At 41.3% G+C, this 23,266-nt stretch overlaps 2 protein-coding genes across 2 annotated transcripts; one reads left to right on the top strand and one right to left on the bottom strand.

Moving 5' to 3' along the window:
- Nucleotides 1–541: 541 nt before the first annotated feature.
- Nucleotides 542–16,684, bottom strand: LOC149349994 (lipase maturation factor 1-like). The gene is made up of 12 exons (XM_089579006.1): nt 16,162–16,684; nt 15,504–15,589; nt 13,629–13,849; nt 12,885–12,895; nt 12,623–12,771; nt 11,510–11,575; nt 10,253–10,420; nt 10,026–10,191; nt 9,354–9,504; nt 4,369–4,552; nt 4,159–4,271; nt 542–828 (listed from the first exon to the last, which is right to left on the bottom strand). Exons 1-12 carry the CDS (start codon nt 16,535–16,537, stop codon nt 654–656), a joined length of 1,866 nt encoding a protein of 621 aa, XP_089435132.1. The 5' UTR covers nt 16,538–16,684; the 3' UTR covers nt 542–653.
- A 177-nt stretch (nt 16,685–16,861) lies between these two features.
- LOC149349995 (TIM double twin CX3C motif protein-like) lies at nt 16,862–21,102 on the top strand. The gene is made up of 3 exons (XM_089579005.1): nt 16,862–17,114; nt 19,896–20,036; nt 20,361–21,102. The coding sequence occupies exons 1-3, from the start codon at nt 17,028–17,030 to the stop codon at nt 20,550–20,552; spliced, it is 420 nt and encodes a 139-aa protein (XP_089435131.1). The 5' UTR covers nt 16,862–17,027; the 3' UTR covers nt 20,553–21,102.
- Nucleotides 21,103–23,266: the final 2,164 nt, after the last annotated feature.

The following is a 23,266-nucleotide window of genomic DNA, read 5'->3' on the forward strand; positions in this document are numbered from 1 at the left end:
ATTTTACTTTTACATACAAGTATTTGCAAGCAGACTGCATTTTACTGCAGAACTGCATCTACTGCAGGCGAAGATCTGGTAACCATATTGTAGATGAAATGATTTCATTTTATTTCACAATGTCATGCAATTGCAGATTTTGCACTACATCTGTCATACATGCATTCAATAAGGCATGAAGTTCTAGCCCATTAGCTAAAAATAATCTGCAAGATATCCAACATAGTTAAACTAGCCTCTCAGTACAATAAATTATGAATAAGAAACCAGTCTGAACGTGCAAAATAGTTCTGCTGTCTTTCCACGTATGCTACTACATAAGCAGGTACATGGCATTGCAGTTGACAGAGCAGGTCTTTTAAATTATTGAAGTCAGGTAGGATGAGAAACTGTGCACATGACCCTTTGTACAGTTTTTCCCACACAGTAGTAGGTGCACGTGTTCTGTGCAGCTTCTCCTCTATGGGTATGAGCCACTTAGGCCAAGTTTGCAAACCTCTTTTGCAAACCTTACATGCCAGAGCCAAAAATGACTAAGATATGGGACATTTAACTTTTTAGTATGTCAACTCAGCACACACACACACACAAACGCAAGATTCATTGTTTCCATGAAGATGTTAAAAAAGAACAGTTCATGAGTGTTGCAGGCTTCATTTCACAGACGGAACTTTCCATCCAAAATTCTTCAAAAGTGGCTTCAAGCTGGACAGTGAAATTGGATACATGTAGGAACCCATGCGTGAGCGTATCCACCATTGACCAGCCTTTGCTTGGGAACTGCCAATTGGAGCATACCTGTAGCGATAGCGCACTGCCCTGATGAACCTGCAGAAAATAAGTGCCAAGTCCAAAAAGTCACAAGGCACACAACGAACCTCCACCACAAAATGTCATACCTTAATGAGCAGATATTTCAGCTATTTTATGACAGTCCTCAATGTTAGTAAAAAGAAAAAAATTACACATTATTTCACTGTTCTGATGAGAATTGGGCTCATTATATGTAATAAATTTCCAAATACTTCATAGCAATATAAATCTGGGCTAGTCTGCACATGTTCATACTGTACTGTCATGGGCAAATGTAAGAACCCTCCACCCTCATTTTCCAAAGCTCTGCACAGGGGTGCCACCTGACTATGCCCTCCTGCTGTCCAGACCGGCCCAGTCTCGACAGCAGAAAGGCATAGTCACATGGTACCTCCATGCAGAGTGGCAAGCTTTGGAAAACGAGGGGGGGGGCTCTTACTTTTGCCCATGACCGTACATCATCAACTTGGCAAGCAAAATACAAATGAACAGGAGGCATGCAACAATGCTGACACCCGCAGCAAATTTTTTTCAGCATCTCAGCTCCCAGCTAATGAGCAGCTAAGCATCCCAGCAAATAAATAAACCACCCATCACATATGATCACACATATCAGTAATTAAAAACAGAAATAGTCAAATAAACAAACACTAATAAAAGCAGCACTGGCACAGGAAGGGTAAACAAATTGAGCATGTTCACTGTGGCGTGAAGCACTGGTGGGCTATGTCGCACAATCCAGTAGTGTTGACTCAAATATTCTATCCTTTCATGAAGTATGGGACTATTTTCTTTTTACAAAAATGAACTTGGGAGGAAACTTCTTTGCATCTTATTCTATTTGGCATGGCCAGTTACTACGCTAGGAATCATGACTGAGTCCCACTGGTGATCTACTATGCATTGTAAGAAATAACACCATGGGCCTATGGGTGCTCCATGTGGGAGAAGCATGCCACATTAGACGTGTGTTGAGAAGGCTGACAGACCTGCACAGAAAATCTGACTGCTAAGGGTGGTCGTCATATGTTGCTGCAGGCGTTTGAAAAACCTATCCATATGTTTAGCATGAATCAATGACAGGAACAAAGAGAAACATTCCACTAATGAATGAAATATGATTATTGATACAGTGGACAGCGGTATCTGAGATAGTGTCTGAAAAAAAAAAAAGAAAAGAAAACCTTAGAATGTGAGCAGCTTTTGACCCAATTGTTACGACACATTCCTCTTGTGTTTCTCAAGAAATATATAACTGTCCAACATTAATGAGTATTATACTTAGGTGCTCAGTGCACCAACAACTCCATTTCTAACTCAGAAAATTAAAAAAAAATCAGTGCACAGGGTTTTTGATGAAGCTGCTACAGATACCATGGGAGGTAACACAAACAGCTGTCACAAAATCACATTTCTGATTGTATGCCAAAGCCAGTGATCTGCAGCGAAGTGGTCTAATTACCCATTTTTACAGCTAAACCATGACAACAGTGGTTTTAAGCACTTTTTTTTTTTAACAGCCTTACCCCATGCAAAGCTAAGTTCATGCAGGGGCCACTGGGAGCCCTGATTTATGTTTCATGCTTCAGAAAGGTAGATAGTTGTGTGGATAGCAATGTTTGCTTTTATATATATATTATGATGAAAAAGCTTGCTCGACTGCTGATAACATAAGGAAAGAGTTGAAGTACACTTCTTAGAGAAACATTTATTTACCGACGGTTTCGGACGGTCCACTGTCCGAAACCGTCGGTAAATAAATGTTTCTGTAAGAAGTGTACTTCAACTCTTTCCTTATATATATATATATATATATATATATATATATATATAAAGAATAAAATAACAGGCTAAGTGAATAAGTTAGCCTATAGCTCTTTAGCTCTTCGCAATCAAGTGGCTGTGGTCTAATAACACTGAATCTCATACCCAGTCATATGATGGGCACGACCTCAAAAAAAGACCTGACTGCTCAGGTGAACTTAATTTCCTTTTTTTTTTTACCAGTAAGAACTGTTTCTATAACAGTAAAGAGAGGCATCCAATTAGAAGCTTCAGCATAGACTGTAACCGCTGGGCACTGCTGGTATGATGTCACACAGAGCAGCTGCTGAAGAAAAGAAAACAGAAGCAAAACCAAGTCAAGAGAGAGAAGAAGTGAAGAAGAGAAAGAAGAAGAAAAGATGACGCGAAAGCAGAATAACAGAACAAGAACTAGAGAGAAGTAAGAAGGCGGACAAGAAGAACAACAGAGAAAAGCGCTTTTGAGCATCTTTCAGTCGCCGCCTGCACCTTTACCAATCCCCTGCAGTAGGTACAAGCTGTTTATCTTCTGGAGACGATGACGAGGATGATGACAACAACAACAACAATAAAGCAGCAACAGCAAAGAAGAAGGAAGACGCTCGTGCTCATAATTGTGAGAAACAACACTGCTGCACAGAGAATCCTGATGTGCGAGATACTAAACTTGAGGGCCACCACCGGTGGGGTGAAAGTGACTGCTGCTGCTGCCAAACGAAATCTGAATATGCACATAACTGGCGTAAGTGGCAGCGAGAACAATCTGTGACATCCGAGCCATCCTAGAGCTGCGGCTGAACCAGGCCCTTCCCAGTTTGTGGATGTGTCATGCTGAAGACACAGTGTTTGTTTGCTCTCTCATCTTTATCTTCTTCTGCTCTGGCTAAATAAAACATAAGGTAAGCCAGAGCTCAGCTCAGCAGTAATTTTTTTGGTAGCTGGATAACTGTACTTTGTGAAAATTTCACAGGAGGGCTCAAGAAGAGATGATAACATTAGAGACAGAAATGCTTTATGTCATTTTTGTGCATAGTAGCAAAATTAGGTTTGTGTTTACTACTGTCAACTGGGTTGGCGCTTGTTGGCCTTAGTTGCTTATGCAGAGGGGTTGGGCTTTTTTTCTAGCAGTGCTTATTGTTTTATCACAGGTGGTAGAGTTGTAAGTATATGCATGTCCTGTTTCCCTTTCTGCTACATACCATGCTAACAAAAAAAAAAAAGCCTTTTTGTTCCTAGCAGTGCTTATTGCTTTCAGTAAGCATCACTGTAACATTCCTCAGTTTTCTTGGATGTTGCCGTGGTTTAGTTGTGGCTGCCAATTATGCAATGAGAGTTCTCATCAGCATGGCACATCGATATGTGGCATCTCGTTTTCTGAAACAAAATGCTCTCATGCATTAGCAAGTTCAATTTTGACAGCCAATGTTGCATTATGTTTTCCGACAGACACAATAATAGTTCTTCCTGCCAGCATATTTTCTTTCGTATGAGACAATCCTTATGAAAAACAATACTCAGATGATACCAACTGCCATTACTTGCCTTGGTGGTTCTCTGTACATAAATGGATTTTTCAAGATGATTTTAGAAATATTTTTGTCGTTGACCAAGAGCTTTGAAGCAAAGTGGAAAAGCCATGGGTGGCTCTGATAATCCTGAAAACACAAAGGAAAATGTGTTTGGTCAGGCACACAGCTACATGAATTCGCACAAGTTTTAAGCATGTAAAGCCAACAAGGCCAGAATATGTACCTGAAAGGCAGCAAACCACATCAGCCAGTCAAGCCTGTAGTGGTATGGGCTGATGACACAGGGCCGCCTGAACACATTGCCAGGCTTGCAAAAGAATTCGTACTCTTCCCATACAGCACTTTTGTTGTGAGGGTCTTCGCTGTGTGTTCCTTGAATTATGATCTCCGCTCTGCTCTTGGTAATGCTAGGTGGAAATTCAGGACAGAATAAAAACATGCACTAACAATGGAAAGTTTTAAGTACATGGCTTTGTTTCAATTATACATAACATTATCATTTCCTGCAGTTGACACAACAGTAAAGCTAAGTGAAACTTTCAAATGAATAATTAACTGGTAACACTGGTAAGCACGCGTTTAACAACTGAGAAAAGACGAGAAATTGGCACAGCTATTACAACGTTTAACATGCACATAGCGCAAGATAACGTGGCATTACATATCATAGCCTCCTGTCTGGTATTTCTTGCCACATTTTTTGGCGAGGCGTATCAATGGGCTTTTCTGTTTCTTTTTTTTTTTTTATGCTTTCTTGGCGTGATACGAACAGTGCTAGTCTCCATGAAAATTTGAAGCAAAATGGAAAGTGTCACCCAAAACATTATTCTTTATAGTTTTCATTCACTCTCACTTATTCTTTTCAGTTTTTGTGGCATATGAAAAGCTTACAGCATTCAGAGACATCATATTTGAGATCTATTCCCTGAGCATAAAAGAACTGGTTTATGGCGTTTAACGTCCCAAAGCGACTCAGGCTATGAGGAACGCCTTAGTAGAGGGCTCCGGAAATATCGACCACTGGGGGTTCTTTAACGTGCACTGACATTGCACAGTACACGGGCCTCTGGAATTTCGCCTCCATCGAAATTCAACCGCCGCGGCCGGGATCGAACCCACTAGGTTCAAACTGGACACCCAACCAATCAGAAAGGCAGTGCCCAATCTGGCTGCCATCTCATTTCCATCGCCAAAAATTGGTTTGGTTTGGTTTATGGGGTTTAACGTCCCAAAGCGACTAAGGCTATGAGAGACGCCGTAGTGGAGGGCTCCGGAAATTTCGACCACCTGGGGTTCTTTAACGTGCACTGACATCGCACAGTACACGGGCCTCAAGAAGTTCTCCTCCAAAGAAATTCTAGCCGCCGCGGCCAAAAATTGGTCAGCTTGAAATTAACATTTCTGGAGAAGATCAAAATATTAAATATTACGATTTTGGTAATCACTTTGGGCATTCAAGTATCACAATGTCCCATACTTTGCATTAAAAGAATAGAGACCTCAAGCTTGACTAACGTCGCAGAGCCCCTTTAAACATGTGTCATGCTTGATCAGTCCTTGGTTATCATGAATATAAATCAAATGCTTCTAAGCAGAGAATTCCCAGATTAATTGATTACAGCAAAAGTTACACCTACCTATAAATAATAGTAACAACAATATTTTATTAATATTTTATTATTACAAAGGCGGTGGCAAGACCAAGAGTAGTAATTACAAGCCAATTTCAGTCCTGTCAATGTTTTATAAGTCATTTGAAAACATTAACGACATGCTAGGCAGTTTTTTAAGAAACATCAAATAGTAACACAAGCTCAACACAATTTTCAAGCCAACAAATCAGCAGAACTTGCGCTTATTGACATCAAGGGTAAGATACTTGATAATACAGAAAGAAAACCATTTACTCTTGGCTATTTCTAGATCTAAGCAAAGTTTGGTTTATGGTGTATGGGGGCTTAATACCCCAAAGAGACTAAGGCTATGAGGGATACTGTAGTGAAAGGCTCCAGAAATTTCGACCACCTGGGGTTCTTTAATCAGCACTGACATCTCGCAGTACACAGGCCTCTAGAATTTTGCCTCCATCAAAATTCAACTGCTGCAGTTCGGACTGAACCCACGTCTTTCAGGTCAGCAGTCGAGTGCCATAACCACTGAGCCACTGCGGTGGCATAGATTTAAGCAAAGCATTTTACTGTTCATCATGGTAATTTGCTAAGAAAACTGGAAATGTACGGCAATAGGGGAGTGGCACTAAATCTAATCTGAAGCTGCCTTCAGAACTGTTCTCAATATGTGTGTGTTAATACTTGGTCCTCCAGTAAATTAAAAATAAAACACGGCATTCTCCAGGGCTTCATTTTGGGTCTCCTTCTTTTCCTTATTCATATAAATAACATAACAATAATTTATGGACCCCCATAATTAATAATGTATGCACAAGATACTGGCATATTTTTTACTGCAGAAGCTGCTTACCATCTACAGAACTAAGTTAATGATTATTTACTGCAGTTATCTAAATATCTTCAGAGAAGCAAGTAAAAAATTTTAAGTCAATGAATAAACATGACTGCAACTTGGTTAGCACTAGATATGAAGGAAGCCCACTGGAATAAGCTAAAATTTTTTGGTGTCTGGTTCGGCCATGATTCCTCATGGAGCACTTATGCTACTCTGCTTAAATGGAATCTACCTCATGCTACTGGATGCATTTATACAGTACAACATCTAACACCTACATGTTTAAAACAGGCACTATACTATTGTCTAGTTTGCTAAAAATTAAAATATGCGAAGTTCTCACAACCACAACCTTAACGTATTACAGAGGCAAAAACCACGCATACCATAAGTTTATACAGGTAACAAACAGTCCTTGAGAACACAACCATTTGTTAATTATGTTATACCGAAGGCTGATCAGGAGTACTTCTGTAAATTATTACAGTGAATCCTTAAAAACAGACTAGATATCTCCCCAGTTGACGGTTCAGGTTCATACAACACTCAAAACCCGAAATGAAAGATGCCGCAGGTTAGAACAAACTATGCAGGGCAGACATTATCTTTTGAAATAACTAATACTCACAAGTTAAAAGATATGCAGATAGATTTTAATGAAAGTGTGCAAACATTTAAGAAATACTTTATGCAATTTATTGTAAATCCCTGTATTACATTTTCGCTTTTGTAGTTACAGTTGAGCCCAATTATAATGGCCGCAGATATAATGAATGCTCGCTTATAACGAATGAGTGCGGTGCTACCGTTGAAATATGCATTAGGGCAATGGCAATTTGTCTTGGATACAATGAACAACTCTGGCCACGTCGCTCGGTTATAGCGAATGAGGAGGCTCCATAAACTTCTCCCCGAAGTGGACAAGGTCGCACTTTCAGCAAGCACAGAGATCGAAGAGGGCCTCTCAGCCCTCGGCAACCCCCTGGAAAGAGCATGTTGACCAAAAATGCAATATAAAGGCGCCATTAGAACAGCAAGTAACCATCAGCCAAGCTCGTGCTGACAGCTTACAAGGGCAACCATTGCTTGCATGTTCGCTGAATGGGCAAAGTATCCCACGTGGAAGAGGCAGCGCGGTGGGCACAAGATGGAAGAATCGTTGCAAGCGAAGCTACTGCCCATGGCCACGGATAAACTAACAGCACCAATTTGAGAAGTCTGAATGCCTAGCTGGCCATGCTGGTCACGTGGCATGCGTTGTCCGCCCAGTCGGCTCCATCTCTCGTGCTGCTACCACATGCAGGCAGAGTCAGACAGCAGACAATGCAGCTGACACATTCTGCACCATGAGCATTGCGCTACTTCTGTCGCTGCATGGACGTAGGAAGGATAGACGAAGCTCCTCTCGAAAGCACATGTGATCAGACGCATGTAGATTTGTGGCAATATGTTGCTGATGCATAACTGGTCTGATGTTTCCTCGGATGACTGCATTCCTGCAGACCACAACATCACAGAGCTGCGTGCTCTGACGAAACTACTGAACGACTAGTACGAGCACTCCCCCATCACTAGGATTCTGGTTAATCTGGCTGGCCTTACACCAGCTGTCGTGGGTGCTTCAACCACGATTGGTTATACCCTGTCTCTAAAGTTGATTGTTGGCGGTAATGGTCTAGGCGAAGAGAAGATGACTGCCCTGGAGAGCCTGGAAAGAGCCGCTGAAGGGTCTGCTTTGAACAAGTAGACACATATTACGCAGTTTTTTAAAATATAAATGCTACTTTTCGCAGACTAAATATTTCTGGCTTTTAAACGGAGAGTCCACTTACTATGAACATTGGATATACTGAATGGAATCCACAACATGGCCCTCCAGTTCGTTATAAGTGAGCTTGACTGCAATTCCCAAAAAGTGCATTCTATGTTTTTCTGTGCCATGTTCCTGTCATTTCACATGTCACAGGTATGCCAGATAGTGCAGCATTTGCTGACACAAAACTGCTCTGCTGTGTATTGGTCTGTTGGAGACATGATGATCCCTAAACACCGATGAATTTCTCTGTTTTCTTTTGTACTGTACCTGTTTGGTTTGGTTTATTGGGGTTTAATGTCCCGAAGCAACTCAGGCTATGAGGGACGCCGCAGTGAAAGGCTCCGGAAATTTCGACCACCTGGGGATCTTTAAAGTGCACTGACATCGCACAGTACACGGGCCTCTAGAATTTCGCCTTCATCGAAATTCGGCCGCCGCAGCCGGTATCGAACCCGCGTCTTTCGGGTCAGCAGCTGAGCACCTTAACCACTGAGCCACCGCGGCGGGTGTACTGTACCTGTCACTGCATTGTATATGTAAATAAAATCATTTGTTATGACATGTTATTCAAACAGTGATTGGTTATTTTTTCTATTAGTTCAGACAGCCTGAGCCTATGACGAGTGTTTGGCCTAAATTTATGCAACATTATTTTTGTTTTATGTATATAGTACAAGAGGGTTGGGGTCGCTGTCAAGTGTTGTTGCCTTTAGCCCCGACCCCCCTTAGACTGTGCCTAAAAAACAATAAAGAAATAAAGGAAGAAAGCTTATTGGTTCAATCAGAAAATATTTCACTTATTTCAGACTATAAAATACCAGGCTCAAACAATCCGGCTGGAACGGTTTAATAAACAATGTGATCCTGATCACATAGCAGCTCTAAATGTGGCTGCAGCATGCAAAATGGCACAGCAAGATAAATACCTTCCAAATGCTCCATAGGTGTTAACTAAACGCAGGGGCTCAAATGATGTGTTCATTTGTTGATGTGGTGAAAAAAGATTGGCCACAACAGGAATGCTTAGAAAGCCAAGGCACAGAGCAAGAGCCATATTTGTTGCTTTTCTTGGTTTGCCTGCAAATAAAAAACAGTCAAACTTCATCACAGTTCGACTGTGGCCTTCTCATCCAAACAAGTAGAAGGAGAATTGAAACTATAGCCCAATTACCCTAGAAACAATGGTTAAAATAATAATCGTGCCTCACTCTATATCCCAGACTTCACAATGCCTTTGTCTGACACTAAAAACTTTCATCATGCTGTTGTATAATCAGACTACAGTAGCTTAAAGTTGTATACACTGAACTAATGGAACTGCAGTTCTGTTCATTCACAAATATTGCAGTTAGTGGCAAAATTAGTGACGACTTCGAATTCTTGTAGATGTATGTGACATCATGTAGATCTACATGACACTGGTCGCTGGTCTTCTGAAAATTTATTTTGTGCTAGTCAGTTACCGCACTTATGTTACAGGAAACAAAAAGCATTAACAGCAACCTTACGGGTGCAAGAAAGAAACATGGTCCTGACCTTCAATGTCTTTTGGCATTATCTGTGCAAATTTCTATGCGGCAGAACAGAGACCAACATACTTGGCTGCAATTTTCCTTCCTCTGTATCCTTTGCAAGCAATGCCACCTGGTTTGAAGTCTTTTTGCTGAACATCCATCTCAAAGCAGCATCATCGAAGTAAGGTATTGATGGCAAGATTGTCAGCCAGTTGAGAAAACTGAGGTTCCCACTCAAAATCAAAATGATCTGCCAAGCAGAAAACATGGAATTAGTCTTCTATTGATAAGTGGCACTGACGGCTTCTTACCTGGAATGATATCTGAATGATTCCACAAGCTATTCTGAATGGCCTTGTCAAGAACATGAACCATGGAACAATCAGCTCAATGATGTGGTTTCCAATTACTTCTAGCATGTGCACAAATGGAGGTGTTTGATGAAGGTAGTAGCTGAGTGGATTAGGCACAGGTTGGGTCTGAAATAAATGCATAATAACCAGGAATTACCCACAAGAGAATGTTTGTTGATGAAACACTAAACTGCTAGTATATGTATACTAAATCATTGTCATACATAGTACACATATACTAAGTCATTTTACATCACTGTTCGAACTTCGAGTGCTGTTCTTAGACGAAACCATCAACTTGCATAAAAATACACACGACCATCAAGCTCATCATCATGAACTCTGGTATATTCCACATCCTCTCACTATTTATAGATTTCAAACACTAAATCATGCTCTGCCAACTTAGCTTAATCTGATTTGGCCTACCCAATTCTTCTGACAGTTTGTCTTTGTACCAACAGATAAAAACTATTTTTATAACAGTGTTTTTCAACATATTTATATTTCCTCTTCTGTTCATTAGATACACCTCTCTACTTACTAGCCTTGTCATTGCAATGTTTTCATTTATTTTTGTGCTGGGCTATACTTTTGTGATGTAAAATATACTTATTTCAGTTACAGATAAGCTCTCTACACATATTTCAATGTTTTGTCCAAAATGTGAATTGCAGAAGTGCTTTGTGTGAAGCTAAATAGCTCTTTGTTATCTCTGCCACGGATGCAGTTCAGGGGAAGGGAGCAGCGTCAAGCTGCAATATTACGTTTTTTTTTCCCTTCTCCTTAGCCATGTGAAGTACATGCCTGAAATAAACTTGACCTGACTTGACTAGTCTGCATCAATGTTAGAACTATCTCATTTTTTTAGCAAAAGAAGAACAGAAAGATGCAGCAGCAGTCGCTTACTTAGGTCAGATAGCGCAATCTTGGGGAATGTGACATAACAGTGTTACTGATAATATTCACAAACCCCAACATTAAAAAAATACATGTTATCATAGCAAACAATGCACACTGCAGGACTAAAGTGTAACTGTGCACAGGTGCATAAGCAAGCAAACTTTTCATGCCTAGCATAAATGGCAGAAAAGAAGATGCTCAGGTAGCAACGTTTAAAAACTACGTAGGAATGTCTGCAGGCTCCCGAATTTATTTTTTTTTTTCAGAGTCCCCAAATAAAATGTCCTCTCTATAACTGTTGAAGCACCATACCTCATAATGATACATCATGCATGTCAGCTCCCACCAGCATCTGTCGCCACGTATTTTGATCAAGCCCTGCATAAGGACACAAAACAATACCACAAACGTGCTGATTGTCGACTTCACTTCCTTCAGCAAATTCTTAGCGATCCCTCTTTTCTAATAAATTCATCACTCGCAGACCTACAAATTTTAAAACAAAAAAATTAAATGCCAAAACTACACGAGTAAAATATGCAAAAAGAGCAGATGCTCCATGAAAGCATATTCTGTTAAATGACAACTACTAGAAAAACATTGTCAATCAAGGACCATATATTCAGCCTGATGACTGCATAAGAACTATCTGACACTGCATAGGGTAATTCTGAATAACTGAGCCGCAATAGTGAACTGCAGACATACAGTTAAAACTCAATTTAATGAAATGCGATTTTACGAAGTTGCCGATCTAACAAACAAATCTTGATTCCCTGGCAAGTACCCATAGGGTTCAATGTTCTCATCAACCTGAAATCACAAAACAATCTCGACTGCCAAACCCGATCTTACGATGTTTTTCTGGGAAGAAATGAGTGAAAAAAGATGTTATTTGTGACTTATTGTGCCCACAATGCCTTGTAGCTGGTTGGTAATGTGCTAGCAGCAACATCTAGGTGCCCTAGTCACAGGCCTACTTTGTTTTGACGGGGCTGCACGCTGCACCGCTGCACGGAACAATAGCCTCAGCAGTTGGCAGTGCTTCCCACCTTGGCTTCGAATCCGTTAAATGGAATGGCGCATTCATGCACACCACCTTCACAGACTTTTCATACATACCGGCACGTGTTAGTGGCAAACCTGAGGCCGCGGTAGCTCTTAGATGCCACTGTACTGCAATTTTAGATTTCGAAGGGCCAAAAAATGCCTTTCTCAATTTTACAAATTTCCCGATTTAACGAAATAACTCGCGGCGGCTCTCCACTTTGTTAAATTGAGTTTTAACTGCATTAGGTGACAAAAACACACCAAACACATGCACTTCATGCTCCATAATTTTGCGAATTTGGTTGAATGTAAGAGCACCATTCCTTGTTAATAATACATTACTTAAGGATAAAACAGCATCCACAGGCTACTCACAGCCCCAAGCATGATGCGGAAAAGAAGCCAGCGATAGCCCCAGATGACAACCGATGATGGAGGTGTTCCGCAGGGTAACTGCCGCCATGTCCAGATGGGGCAGAAGAAAATTGCCAAGAAGCCCGTTTCAAGGAGCTGAGACTCCCACCCTTAATCACCCAGCCCAGAAACCAACATGTCAGGATCAGCACCAAAGTTGATAGTTAATCTACCACAGATAAATGAGCCACTACACTGCTTGATAAGATGTAACAATACTTACCAAATGAGTACCTTGAAGCACAAAATGAAAAGAGAAAGAATAAATAAACTGCAGAAAATGACTTTCCCACATAATGTTTCAATGCAAGACACAACTTGATGGTTGAGTTGACAATCTGAGTTCGCAAATTACGATTTTGAGACAGGTATGAATTCAGGGGGAGGGGGGGGGGGGGGGGGGGGGGCTGCAAGTTGTTGACCCTGCTCTAATTTAACTTCTTGCAACCCCTAGATGTGGCACAAAAAGATCATTTAGCATGTTAATTTATAAAGTTGCAGACCTACCCCCACAAGCGTGAGCCTCTTTTAGTAACAGAAGCCAAGTGGCTACAAAATAGAGCCACTTAACTTCAAATTACAAATTACCATGTAGTGAACGGTGATTATCTTGCTTCAAATTTCGGGTACTAACATGCATTGATGGTTTCCCTGATTTCAGTATATCATTTGTCACAACTGCAGTTTCAATGAAAGAAGATCCAACGTGAGAAACAAGCTACTGCTTCATTAGGCTTGCAGCAAAGACTAGTGAGCCAGTATTTAATTAAATACATGGAATGTTTTCCCCTTTCAAAATGCAGATCAGAAAACTGCCAACAACTGCCCTATTTAGACCTATGTCAGAAGGTAACGGAAGCTTCCTTCTGTAGAAGGAAATTGTGAAACCAGCAATAAAATTATGACCTCAGTAAAGTTCTTGGGGAGTGTCAATGCTGCATCACTTGGAAAAGAATTAAAATATTACCATAGCTGTCCTATGTTAACAAGAGAGTGGTACAATATCCACAGAAGGAAGAGGGATACTGCATTCGCTGCTCCTGTGACTGCAATTCCCACAGACAAGACAGTGCCCACAGATGCTATGCAGTCAAGCAGGGTGTCAACACTGACATATTTGTAGAGCCACATCAATGTTGGAACTCTCAACACAGTCTCAATGTGGAGGCCTTCATGCATGCCAGTGATCTGAAAAAGCCACAACAATTTTGTAATGAGAATAGTATATCTGTATATTTAATATCAAACTTATACACCTCTGGAGCAATTATGTAAGCTTCTCAACAAGTTAAAGAATGTGAGACATTGCGACATTCAAGGTGACATTTGAGACTTGAATTAAGTGCTTAGCCATGCTGAAGAATCGGTATATGAGTTGAAGTGTTCTGAAGCTGCATTATGAGGGACGCTGTAGTGGACAGGCCCAGATTAATTTCAACAACCTGGGGTTCTCTAATGTGAGCTGACATTATAAAACACAAGGGTGTTTTTCCATTTTGCCGCTATAGAAACACAGCTGCCACGTCCGAGATTGATCAAGTAACCTTGGGTTCAGCAGATGAATGCCAAAGCTACTGCAGTAGGTCCATGCTAAAGGAGTTACAGCCATTTCTAAACACAAGTGAGAGGATGCCACGTGTTGAAAGCTTAAATGCAATGCAGCTCAACAATATTTAAAAGCTCACACTGACTGGCATACCAACCACAACAAACTATACTTACAGATTTTAGGTGAACAGTCCATTATAATATCGTCATGCCATTTGGTCCACTTTGAAGAATGCAATGCCGTCATTAAAACAAGAGAATGCAGGAGGAAGTGCATCTGTGCGCAGAAGCTATTCCCTGCCACTGAGAGGTATATTACGCTTAAACGCTTAGACTAGGCAACTAACCATGTTGCATATCTACAAAATGTGAAAGTACATGAGCAATCTGAGCATAATTCAGTTCCGTATGTTTCTTGATAAAATGAAGAAAGGTGTAATAGGAAAACTGAGTGCTTTATGAAGGATGGGAACAAGTATTCATTAAAAAGGTAGGTTGGGTGCCATTTAAGCAGGAAGAACCAATAACACCCATCTTATCGTCACCTTTTCTTCACATGATTTTTAGCATTATTTTCGTTGTTCAAAGAATGCTCACCAAAGATGGGGATGGTGTAAGGGAAGACAAAGTCAGAAATGGCGTGACAGCGTAAATTATCTCAGAGCGTAGGCACACCTCAAATTATAAAAACTTCACTAATTTTCCGTATTGCTTTCAGCTAGCAGTCTAGCAGCCTTTTTTAAAAAAAACTGGTATATATATTAGCCAAATGTGTTTTGGGGAGTCCCCCAATGAGTATAATTACTTGCTTAGTACTTGCGAATTTTGATGGAGGCAAAATTCTAGAGGCCCTTATACTGTGCGATGTCTGTGCCCATTAAAGAACCCCAGGTGGTAGAAATTTCCAGAGCCCTTCAATACGGCATCCCTCATAGCCTGAGTCACTTTGGGACATTAAACCCCCATAAACCATAAACCAGTACACATGTGCCCTTAAAATGAGAGGGAGAAAGCAGACATTTATAAGGCTGAAAAACTGACAACTAGGAGACCATGAAAGCAAGTTACTTGTAATGTGCGTCAACTGTGCAAGCAGTCGAATGTAATGTCAATCACTCTCAAATAGTTGTTATATCCTACTCTCTTCATAAGCTGCTGATCTTGAAGCTGTGGTAACCAGTCATCTATCCAAATATGAGATCTTAGAAAAATCAACTGCAAACAACCCGGCTGCTTTTATGCAAGCAGGAACAAGCACTGCTTTTTACAACCAAGATACAGAGAAAGTAATTACCCGTTCCAGATAGTTGTCTGCAGGGAGTAGACCACTTTCACCCAGCAAATATTTGTTCTGGTTAAGAGCAACAAGAAATGCTGCAGCTGAAATGAGAGACAAGGTAGTAAATAACATGACACACATATATTTTTGCATGCATCTGCACTATAATACTCCACCAAAGCTGGATCCACAGACAGTCAATTCCTACGCAGTACTACAGCATGCTGAAAAGTGCTTCATCTTGACTCTTGATCACTTCCGTTCGCAGTCTCGTTAAGTGCAGGAACTAGGAGGTTAAGTTCTTGGAAAGTGCGCCCACTTCTTTGATTCGTGCTTATTGTACAGTACATCCTCCGGCAGTGGCTCACAACTCAGCTTGTATTATGAAGTTGAACAAGTGCTCATGTATGACAGCCAGGTACTTGGCAGGGCATGCGCCGTAGTCAGCAAGCGATCGTGGCATCAGCAAGACTTCAACAGCAACCGTGTCGCACCCACCAGTATCTATGTTAACTCAATTGAAACGTAACCATCAATAAAATGAAAAAAGAAAAAGACACATGCGATCCACACCAATTGTCCACACACACCGAACTTCAAATCAGCGCTTGATATTAACTCAGCGAAGCAACGAATCATAACCATTTTCGTTTCGCCAAAACACTCCACTCACCATAAACAAATCCAAGAGAACGTAAAAACACGATTCTAGTCAGCCAGTACTGGTTCTTCAGCAAAACATGGGTGGTTGTCGTATCCAGTAGAGGTAGATGAGACTTATTAGAGCCCTCTTCTCGCCGTTCGGCACTATGTGGGTCTCCTGAATCTTTCGGAACATCCCGCTTATCGGACACACCAGCAGCTTTCCCAAGTGGTGGCTGTTCAGAATTTTTCCGGAGCCGTGCCATAAGTATCCTGCCCGTAAAGAACAATCCAAGGAGAACGGCTCGCACGCCAACCGTGATAGAACCAGCGCACGAGCGCGCCGTGCAACAAAACCGAAACAACAACCGGCCACACGGCAGAACAACACACCTGACACCTGGCATTCAAACACAGCGACACGGACACAGCTCCCACAACTGAGCTCAAAAGTTGACCCGAACCCTGTACATTGCGCTCCAATGCACTTTTAAAATAAAATCAATGCAACAAAAATTGCAATTTACACTCCGTAATAAAATATATATATGACACTTGTAGGTATTTGTTACATACTTTAACCTCTTAAACATTTCAATTATACACTCGTCAGCTCCTCACGAATCATAATTTGTTTATGCGTAAGAGCAACTAAAGCTAAATTACCTGTATTTATCTCATTAGTTTTAAATTTGGACCGCCTGGATTGGCCTGGATGCTGTTGGCCTGGATGTAGGCGGCAAAAAGAGACGTCGACCTCCGTGTGCGCCCACGAGTGCTTTCAACGGGACGGCGGAACCGTACCTACATAACCGTACGCTACCACGCAGACTGTAGCACATTGCGCAGTGTAGTTAAGCTGGAAGAAGCAGGTGTCAAAGAGAGCAAAGTTGCACAATGGCGGAAGAAGCTGCTCGTCGTGTCCAAACTGCCGTTGACAACATGGTCAAGGAACTCGAAGGCACTCATCTCCGTAGAATCTTGGTAAGTGAATTTTAATTCGCCACCCTGTGAAACCTTGAGCCTGATATTGTTGCTTAACTTTGCGGTCAGAAAGACACGAATGCTGTCTTTCACGGTCTCGTTTTCATTTCGTTTTGACCCTGTACTTGCATAATTGGTTGTTGTCGGTATGGTGTTTCATGCTGTAGGTGAGCCGGCAGCATGTGAAGCGACGTGAATGTCATTGCGAGTGTGTTAGCTTCTGACCAAGCTGTTGTAGGTAAAATAAGTCATTTTAAAGCAAAACATAACTGAATAGCCATGCGGGCGGAACTTCGTGGTGTGTATTATCTTTGTTCTGGAAAAAAGTTGGTGCGCATTGGGCAGCACCAGACGATATGCAACTTATCCCTTTCAGGCGCCGCTCACCGTTTCCAGGGGCCGGGGGGAATATCTTTCCCCTCATTAATAAAGCATGGAGGACTAAAGGAAGCTAACTTGCTCTGCAATAAGGAACATCTACTTTTTTATTTTCTACAGGCACATACACAGTTGTGTACATAGCACCTTGGTGTTTGCAGATTTGGGAGCGGCCAGTATAATATAAAATCTCTATTCATTTGATTCTAGTTTATTCTTTTCACCCTCTGTGCCAAGTGGAGAAACTGGGTGATAACAAGGGCGTAGTGGTCCTTGAGCCAGTAGCGAACTGCAAATACAATTATAATGTGAAACTAGAATAAAATAAAACAAAGCATCAGCATAAAATTATTTTGTTCATGCTTTTGATGAGTGAAGGACCCAGAAGCATTTATTCAGTGGGGTAATCACTCTAGAAATGACCCTTCATGGCAATTACCCTACTGTTACCCTATTAGCACCAGGCTGCAGTCCGCGTGGCTTCCCCTCTCGGAGTGTATAGTAGAGAAAGTTTCATGTTATTCAGCACTGCCTTCCTCTCTGATGTGGCAGCAGTGCCCTGAAACGGCACTGCTACCACACCAGAAAAGAAAACACAGTCTGCAGATAATGCATGTTTTTTTCAGCGTGTTCACTGTCTTAACTGAACATAGTATGCTCTGCGGCATGCTCCTAATACAATCCCAGGGGTTCGGATATTTGGGCTTGTAGCTAGCGTAGCATTTGGAGTACTTTAAAAATAAAGCATGTGTCCAGGAACCGTCGTCTGGCTACAATAGGTCTTTGTTAGAATGCGGTGAGAGCTCACGAATAGCAGAAATCTGTTTCCATTGAAAATAATCTCCTGATTCCCTGCGGCAAGTCATTTCCTGAAGACTTTGCAGTCTTGATTTCTTCACTACTGAAGTGCAGTAGGCATGTTCCATTAATTCGTTGTCTTTTCCTCCAGTCATTTTGTGGGATGGTTCCCGGTCTGGTATAAAGTGGCTTTCAGGCATACTTTTCTGTCGCATATACAATTTTTTTCCTTGAAAAATACAAACAAGAGAGAAAATATTGTAGACAAATCTCTAATGACTTGCAAATGCACTCACACATTGCTGAGCACAGATAGATGCACCAGCAGTGAGGAGCATACATGTTAATTTCACCTAGGTGCTTTGTACGCAGTTGTTGTCGTGCACAAATTGTGCTGGTGAAAGATTACTGCTTGCTCTTAATTGTTAGGATTTGTCGAATGTGCAGTGTAAGGACTTCGCACTCATAAAGACTCTGAAAGCTGCACATATCACCATGAACCTGAAATAAAATGGCATAATGAGCCTTCATGCCAGTGTTGAACCGTATGTGGTAAAGTTGACGTTTTTGTGAAATTAGATTTACTGAGCTCACTGCATAACATAAAATACTCTTCAGTTACTTATGCAACAAAAACAATCACTGTTAGCAGTTGTACTCTCTCACAAAAAGCTGTGGCTTTGCAGTATACACAGTTGTGTACACAGCGCCTTAAAGGGTTATGCTAGCGAAACGTGTACTGCCAGGACTGCATTGAAGCGAAGTGCGTCTACAACCTTGCTTTGTATAAGTCTAGGCAGACATGTGTTGGTAATGAAGTTTGCTGCACCTTGTTAAGATGTGAAGTTCACTGTAGGTCATGAAAGAGGCTTATGAAATTGTCGTGAAACTGTAGTGTTCTGCCACAGAGAATGGGGTTTTGCATTTGATCCCAGCAGCAGTGGCCACATTTTGTTGGAGGGGAAGTGGAAAAGTGTGTAGGCAGGGAGATTTAAATGTACTTCAAAGAACATCAGGTAGTCATTAAAAAATCCAGAGTCCTCCACTATGGCATGCCTTATAACTGGTGCCCTTACCTTGTCATAAAAAATATATATGCTTAGCGCTGGAAGCTCCCTTTTGGCACAAGAGTGAGCAGCCAACCATGATGTATTGCATAAAAAGGCAGAAGGCACTCATTGACGACCGTGTAGAAGTGGCCCCAGATAATGGCTCTCCTTCCCTTCGTGCTTTACTATGGGAGCTATAGCAGAACAGACCACAAGGTATACTTTAAAGTATGCTTATACTTTGTTTAGAAGTGTGAAATGTCTCATGTTTAATGACTTTACAGTAAGGGGCCAATAAGAGACCATTTGAGCATCAGCTTCATACCTAAGCAGCAATAGGATTGTACTTTTAGAATCTGCTCATTTTATTGCATTTTAGTTGCAGTACCATAACATGAAAAGAAACTTGTATAGCTTTTTTCAAATATTTGTCGGTCAAGAAAATTTAGCTACAGCTGCATTTCGAAGGACGCGCATTTTTTTTTCTTGTAACAGTTTACTTCATGAGGAGGGTCTGATTAAGATATATGGCTGATGCATTTTGAACTTCTTCCAGGGCAATGTGCACAGGTGTGCTGTTAAGTGTTGCGATGACTCCAGCCTGTCCATGGAAAAAGCCCGTGCGTGTGTCATGAATTGCTCTGAACCACTTGAGAAAGCTCAGAGTAAGGTTGAAGGTGAACTTGGGAACTTTCAGGTCTGTTGGTGTCAGAGTTCATTTTTCTTTTGTTATTTGTTTGTGAACTTTCATGTTTATAAGGCTGGGTGTATAGTGTGCAAAATACTAGTGCCTAGTAAGCAAGAACCTGACAAGCTGCATGCTTTATATCTTGGTGCATTATATCCTGTGTAATGCTTTTTTTCATGATGCTATGATTTTTCAGTTTCTCTAAAGCTGTGAGTGGGCATTACATAGGGGGCTGTGATGTTTAAGTGAGCAAAGAACAACACAAAAAGTACTAGCATTAAAGTGCTATGTGCTTTTGTCTAAGTCCATGTGCATTTTTTTTTTATATTCCAGGAACGCATTCGAATGTGTGTTGTGCAATGCGAGAATGATGTGCGGGACCAATTGAACCCACAGACAACAGAAGCAGACGCCGTGAAGTTCAGGGGCCAGTATGATTCATGCGTTATAAAATGCGCAGACAAACACATTGGTTTGTTGCCACAGCTATTGCAAAGGCTGAAAGATTCGATAAAGCATTGCTAGAATGTAGTGTGTACAGTTGTACCAATTGTTTGTTTAGGCTGATGTGTCATAGAATTACTGAATGTTTCGAGGACAAATATATAGTACACAAAAGGCAGGGACACAAAAAGCTGAGTATTACGAACTTTTGGCAAGGCTGTGCTTGCCACATACTGCCGTCGATTATAATGAAAGGAACATTTTACTTTTCAGCTGTTTATTTTGTAGCACTGAGAGTATTGTCAGGCTGTTTGCCTTCATACCCATACTAAGATATGTGGTGCGTCGAAAGTTGCCAAGTGCTTATTGTAGCTACTAGAAGTTCAGTGCCACTACTTTACTTTATCCATGGTTTACTGCAGTGCTTGTAATTTCCTTTCACCTCTTCAGTTAACTGCTAAAGACCATGTGAAATGCTTCATTTTGTCTTTTGAAAGTTGCACCACTGTGGAAACAGCATTCCTGCAGTCTTGAAGGTTTTTATGAAAAGTTTGCGAATGAGGCACATGTTTGTATAACACACAATTTTGTATGACTAGTGCTGCAATAAAATTATATTGATTCCCTTGCATATTTTTGTAATGGTATTCGGTAGCAACACTGATTTGACATCTGTTGCTGTCAATCAATTTATGTCCACTACAAGGCAAAGGCCTCTTAACCTCCAGTTAACCTTTTCCTGCACCAGCTGCTGTCACCGTGTCCTTGCAAGCTTTCTAATCTCATCCATCCACCTGACGGTCTGCTGCAGTCTGCTACATTTGCCTTATCTTGGAATCTATTCCATTATCTTCAGAGACCATTAATTATCCTCCCTTTGCATTGCATGTTCTGCCCATGTCCACATCCTTATTTCAGCTAGGATATCATTAACTGCATCTGTTCCCTATCCTATTCTTCTTTCTTCCAGTTGCAACATCACCCCTATTGTTTACCATTCCATAGCTCAGTGCGTTATGGAAAGGACAGTACATCAAGTTTCACATTGAAATTTTGACTGCACCATCTGCAGCTTGTGGTAAAAGTATAGAGCATTAATATTACCAGCACTGCCTGACCAAACAGAGTGAACACTGTGTGAAGTATTTGTTATTTGTAGTGTGTAATCGCAAAACTAACTCATGGATGCACAATAAACTTCATACACTATTGCTCTGCCAAAATTTTTTTCTGCAGTTGTAAGTACTGCTGCACATAGCTGAAGTGACTAGGATTTGTGCTGTTACCTAGTGATCAATTTTTCAAGAGTAAACATCACTCGGGCATTTCAGCAAAGGCAGTTTTTTGTTGCTCTAATTTGATACAACTTTCCTGCAGTGAAGCTGTACTCACATTCGTGATGGCCACTACAGCATATACTACAGCGTGTTCTGCAATTATATGCGCTCGAATTTCGCACAGAAGTGGTGTTTGGTGGGCAGAATTGTTTCATACCACATTTGTTTTGATGTATGCATTGTTTGCGGCGATGCCATTTCTGTTCCTCAAACAAAAAAAACTTTTTTTTTTTTGTTTGAGGAACAGCAAAACAAAATGAGATGGTGCCACTGCTGCCATCGCTTCAACAGCCGCTTGTTTTGCTGCGCTGCCGCAGAGATGCGAATGTCCCACTTTTCTGATCAAATCATGCAAGTACCTTAAACAGATGTGGTGTAAAATAATTCTGCCATCTAAATTCCATTCCTGTGCAAATTTTGACCTCTAACAATTCGCCGGTTTAGCTGAGAGAAGTATCCTACGGTGCGCATGCATTTGCAGAGCAGTCTGTAGTTGGTTGTTGAAACTGTTGTTACCTAAGCAAAAAGCTAACCATAATGAAATTGTAGGTGCGACAGTTTTGATGCCTCTGCTTGTTTAATTGAGTGAAACATTCAAAGGGGTGGTAGGTTGACATACAAGTCAACTTGTCCTGGCAATATTTCAGTGCCTGTTGAAGAAAACAATGAAATTTTCCAGGTTGCTTGTAAAGCACTTGTAAAGCATTTCTGCTTCATGTGCGCAAAATTTCATCAATGTCAAGCATACTGATAAACACATTTTTTCTTGCTCAAAGGAGCATTTTTGAAAAGTATATTCAAGCTACACTGGAACTTTGCCAAGCTTAAATTCTTAAAGCCGAATTGCCAAGCTTAAATTCGCTCGATATACTAATACACGCGAATGAAGTTGTAAAAAAGATCAGCATGCTCTATGTGCATTATTATGTCCACGCTTGACGGTCCGTATTGGAATTAAGGGCGAAAAAGCGTTGTAAGTGTGAACGTTTCGGCATGTGTCGTCTGTTCGCGCTGAAATTTAGGACGCTTCATTCACTCGCTAAAAAGTTCGCCTCTTGTTGCTAATATCGTGTGGCTGCTACATTGTTCTCTAATATATATTAGGGTACATATTTCCTTGAGGTTTCGCGTTTCCAGGCACTGAATATATGGACTACCAGCAACCGCAGCCTAGCATTACGCACGAGCGCACTGTTGCGCACATTGTAGCCGAGTGGCTGCGATGGCAAAGAGCTTGAACTGCTTGAACCGTACAAATCCTTGGAGGAGTTTCGGTACTGTTTCTATACACGTCGCAGTGACCTAGTGGTTAGGGCGCTCGGCTACTGAGTCGGAGGACCCGATCCGGGATGCGGCAGCCGTGTTTCGATGGAGGCGAAGCGCGAAAGGCGCCCGTGTGCTGTATGATGTCAGCGCACGTTAAAGAACCCCTGGTGGCCTCAATTAATCCGGAGCCCT

The sequence above is a fragment of the Amblyomma mixtum genome, chromosome 3 (assembly GCF_055824585.1).
Source record: "Amblyomma mixtum isolate Tamu chromosome 3, ASM5582458v1, whole genome shotgun sequence".
NCBI lineage: Eukaryota > Metazoa > Arthropoda > Arachnida > Ixodida > Ixodidae > Amblyomma > Amblyomma mixtum.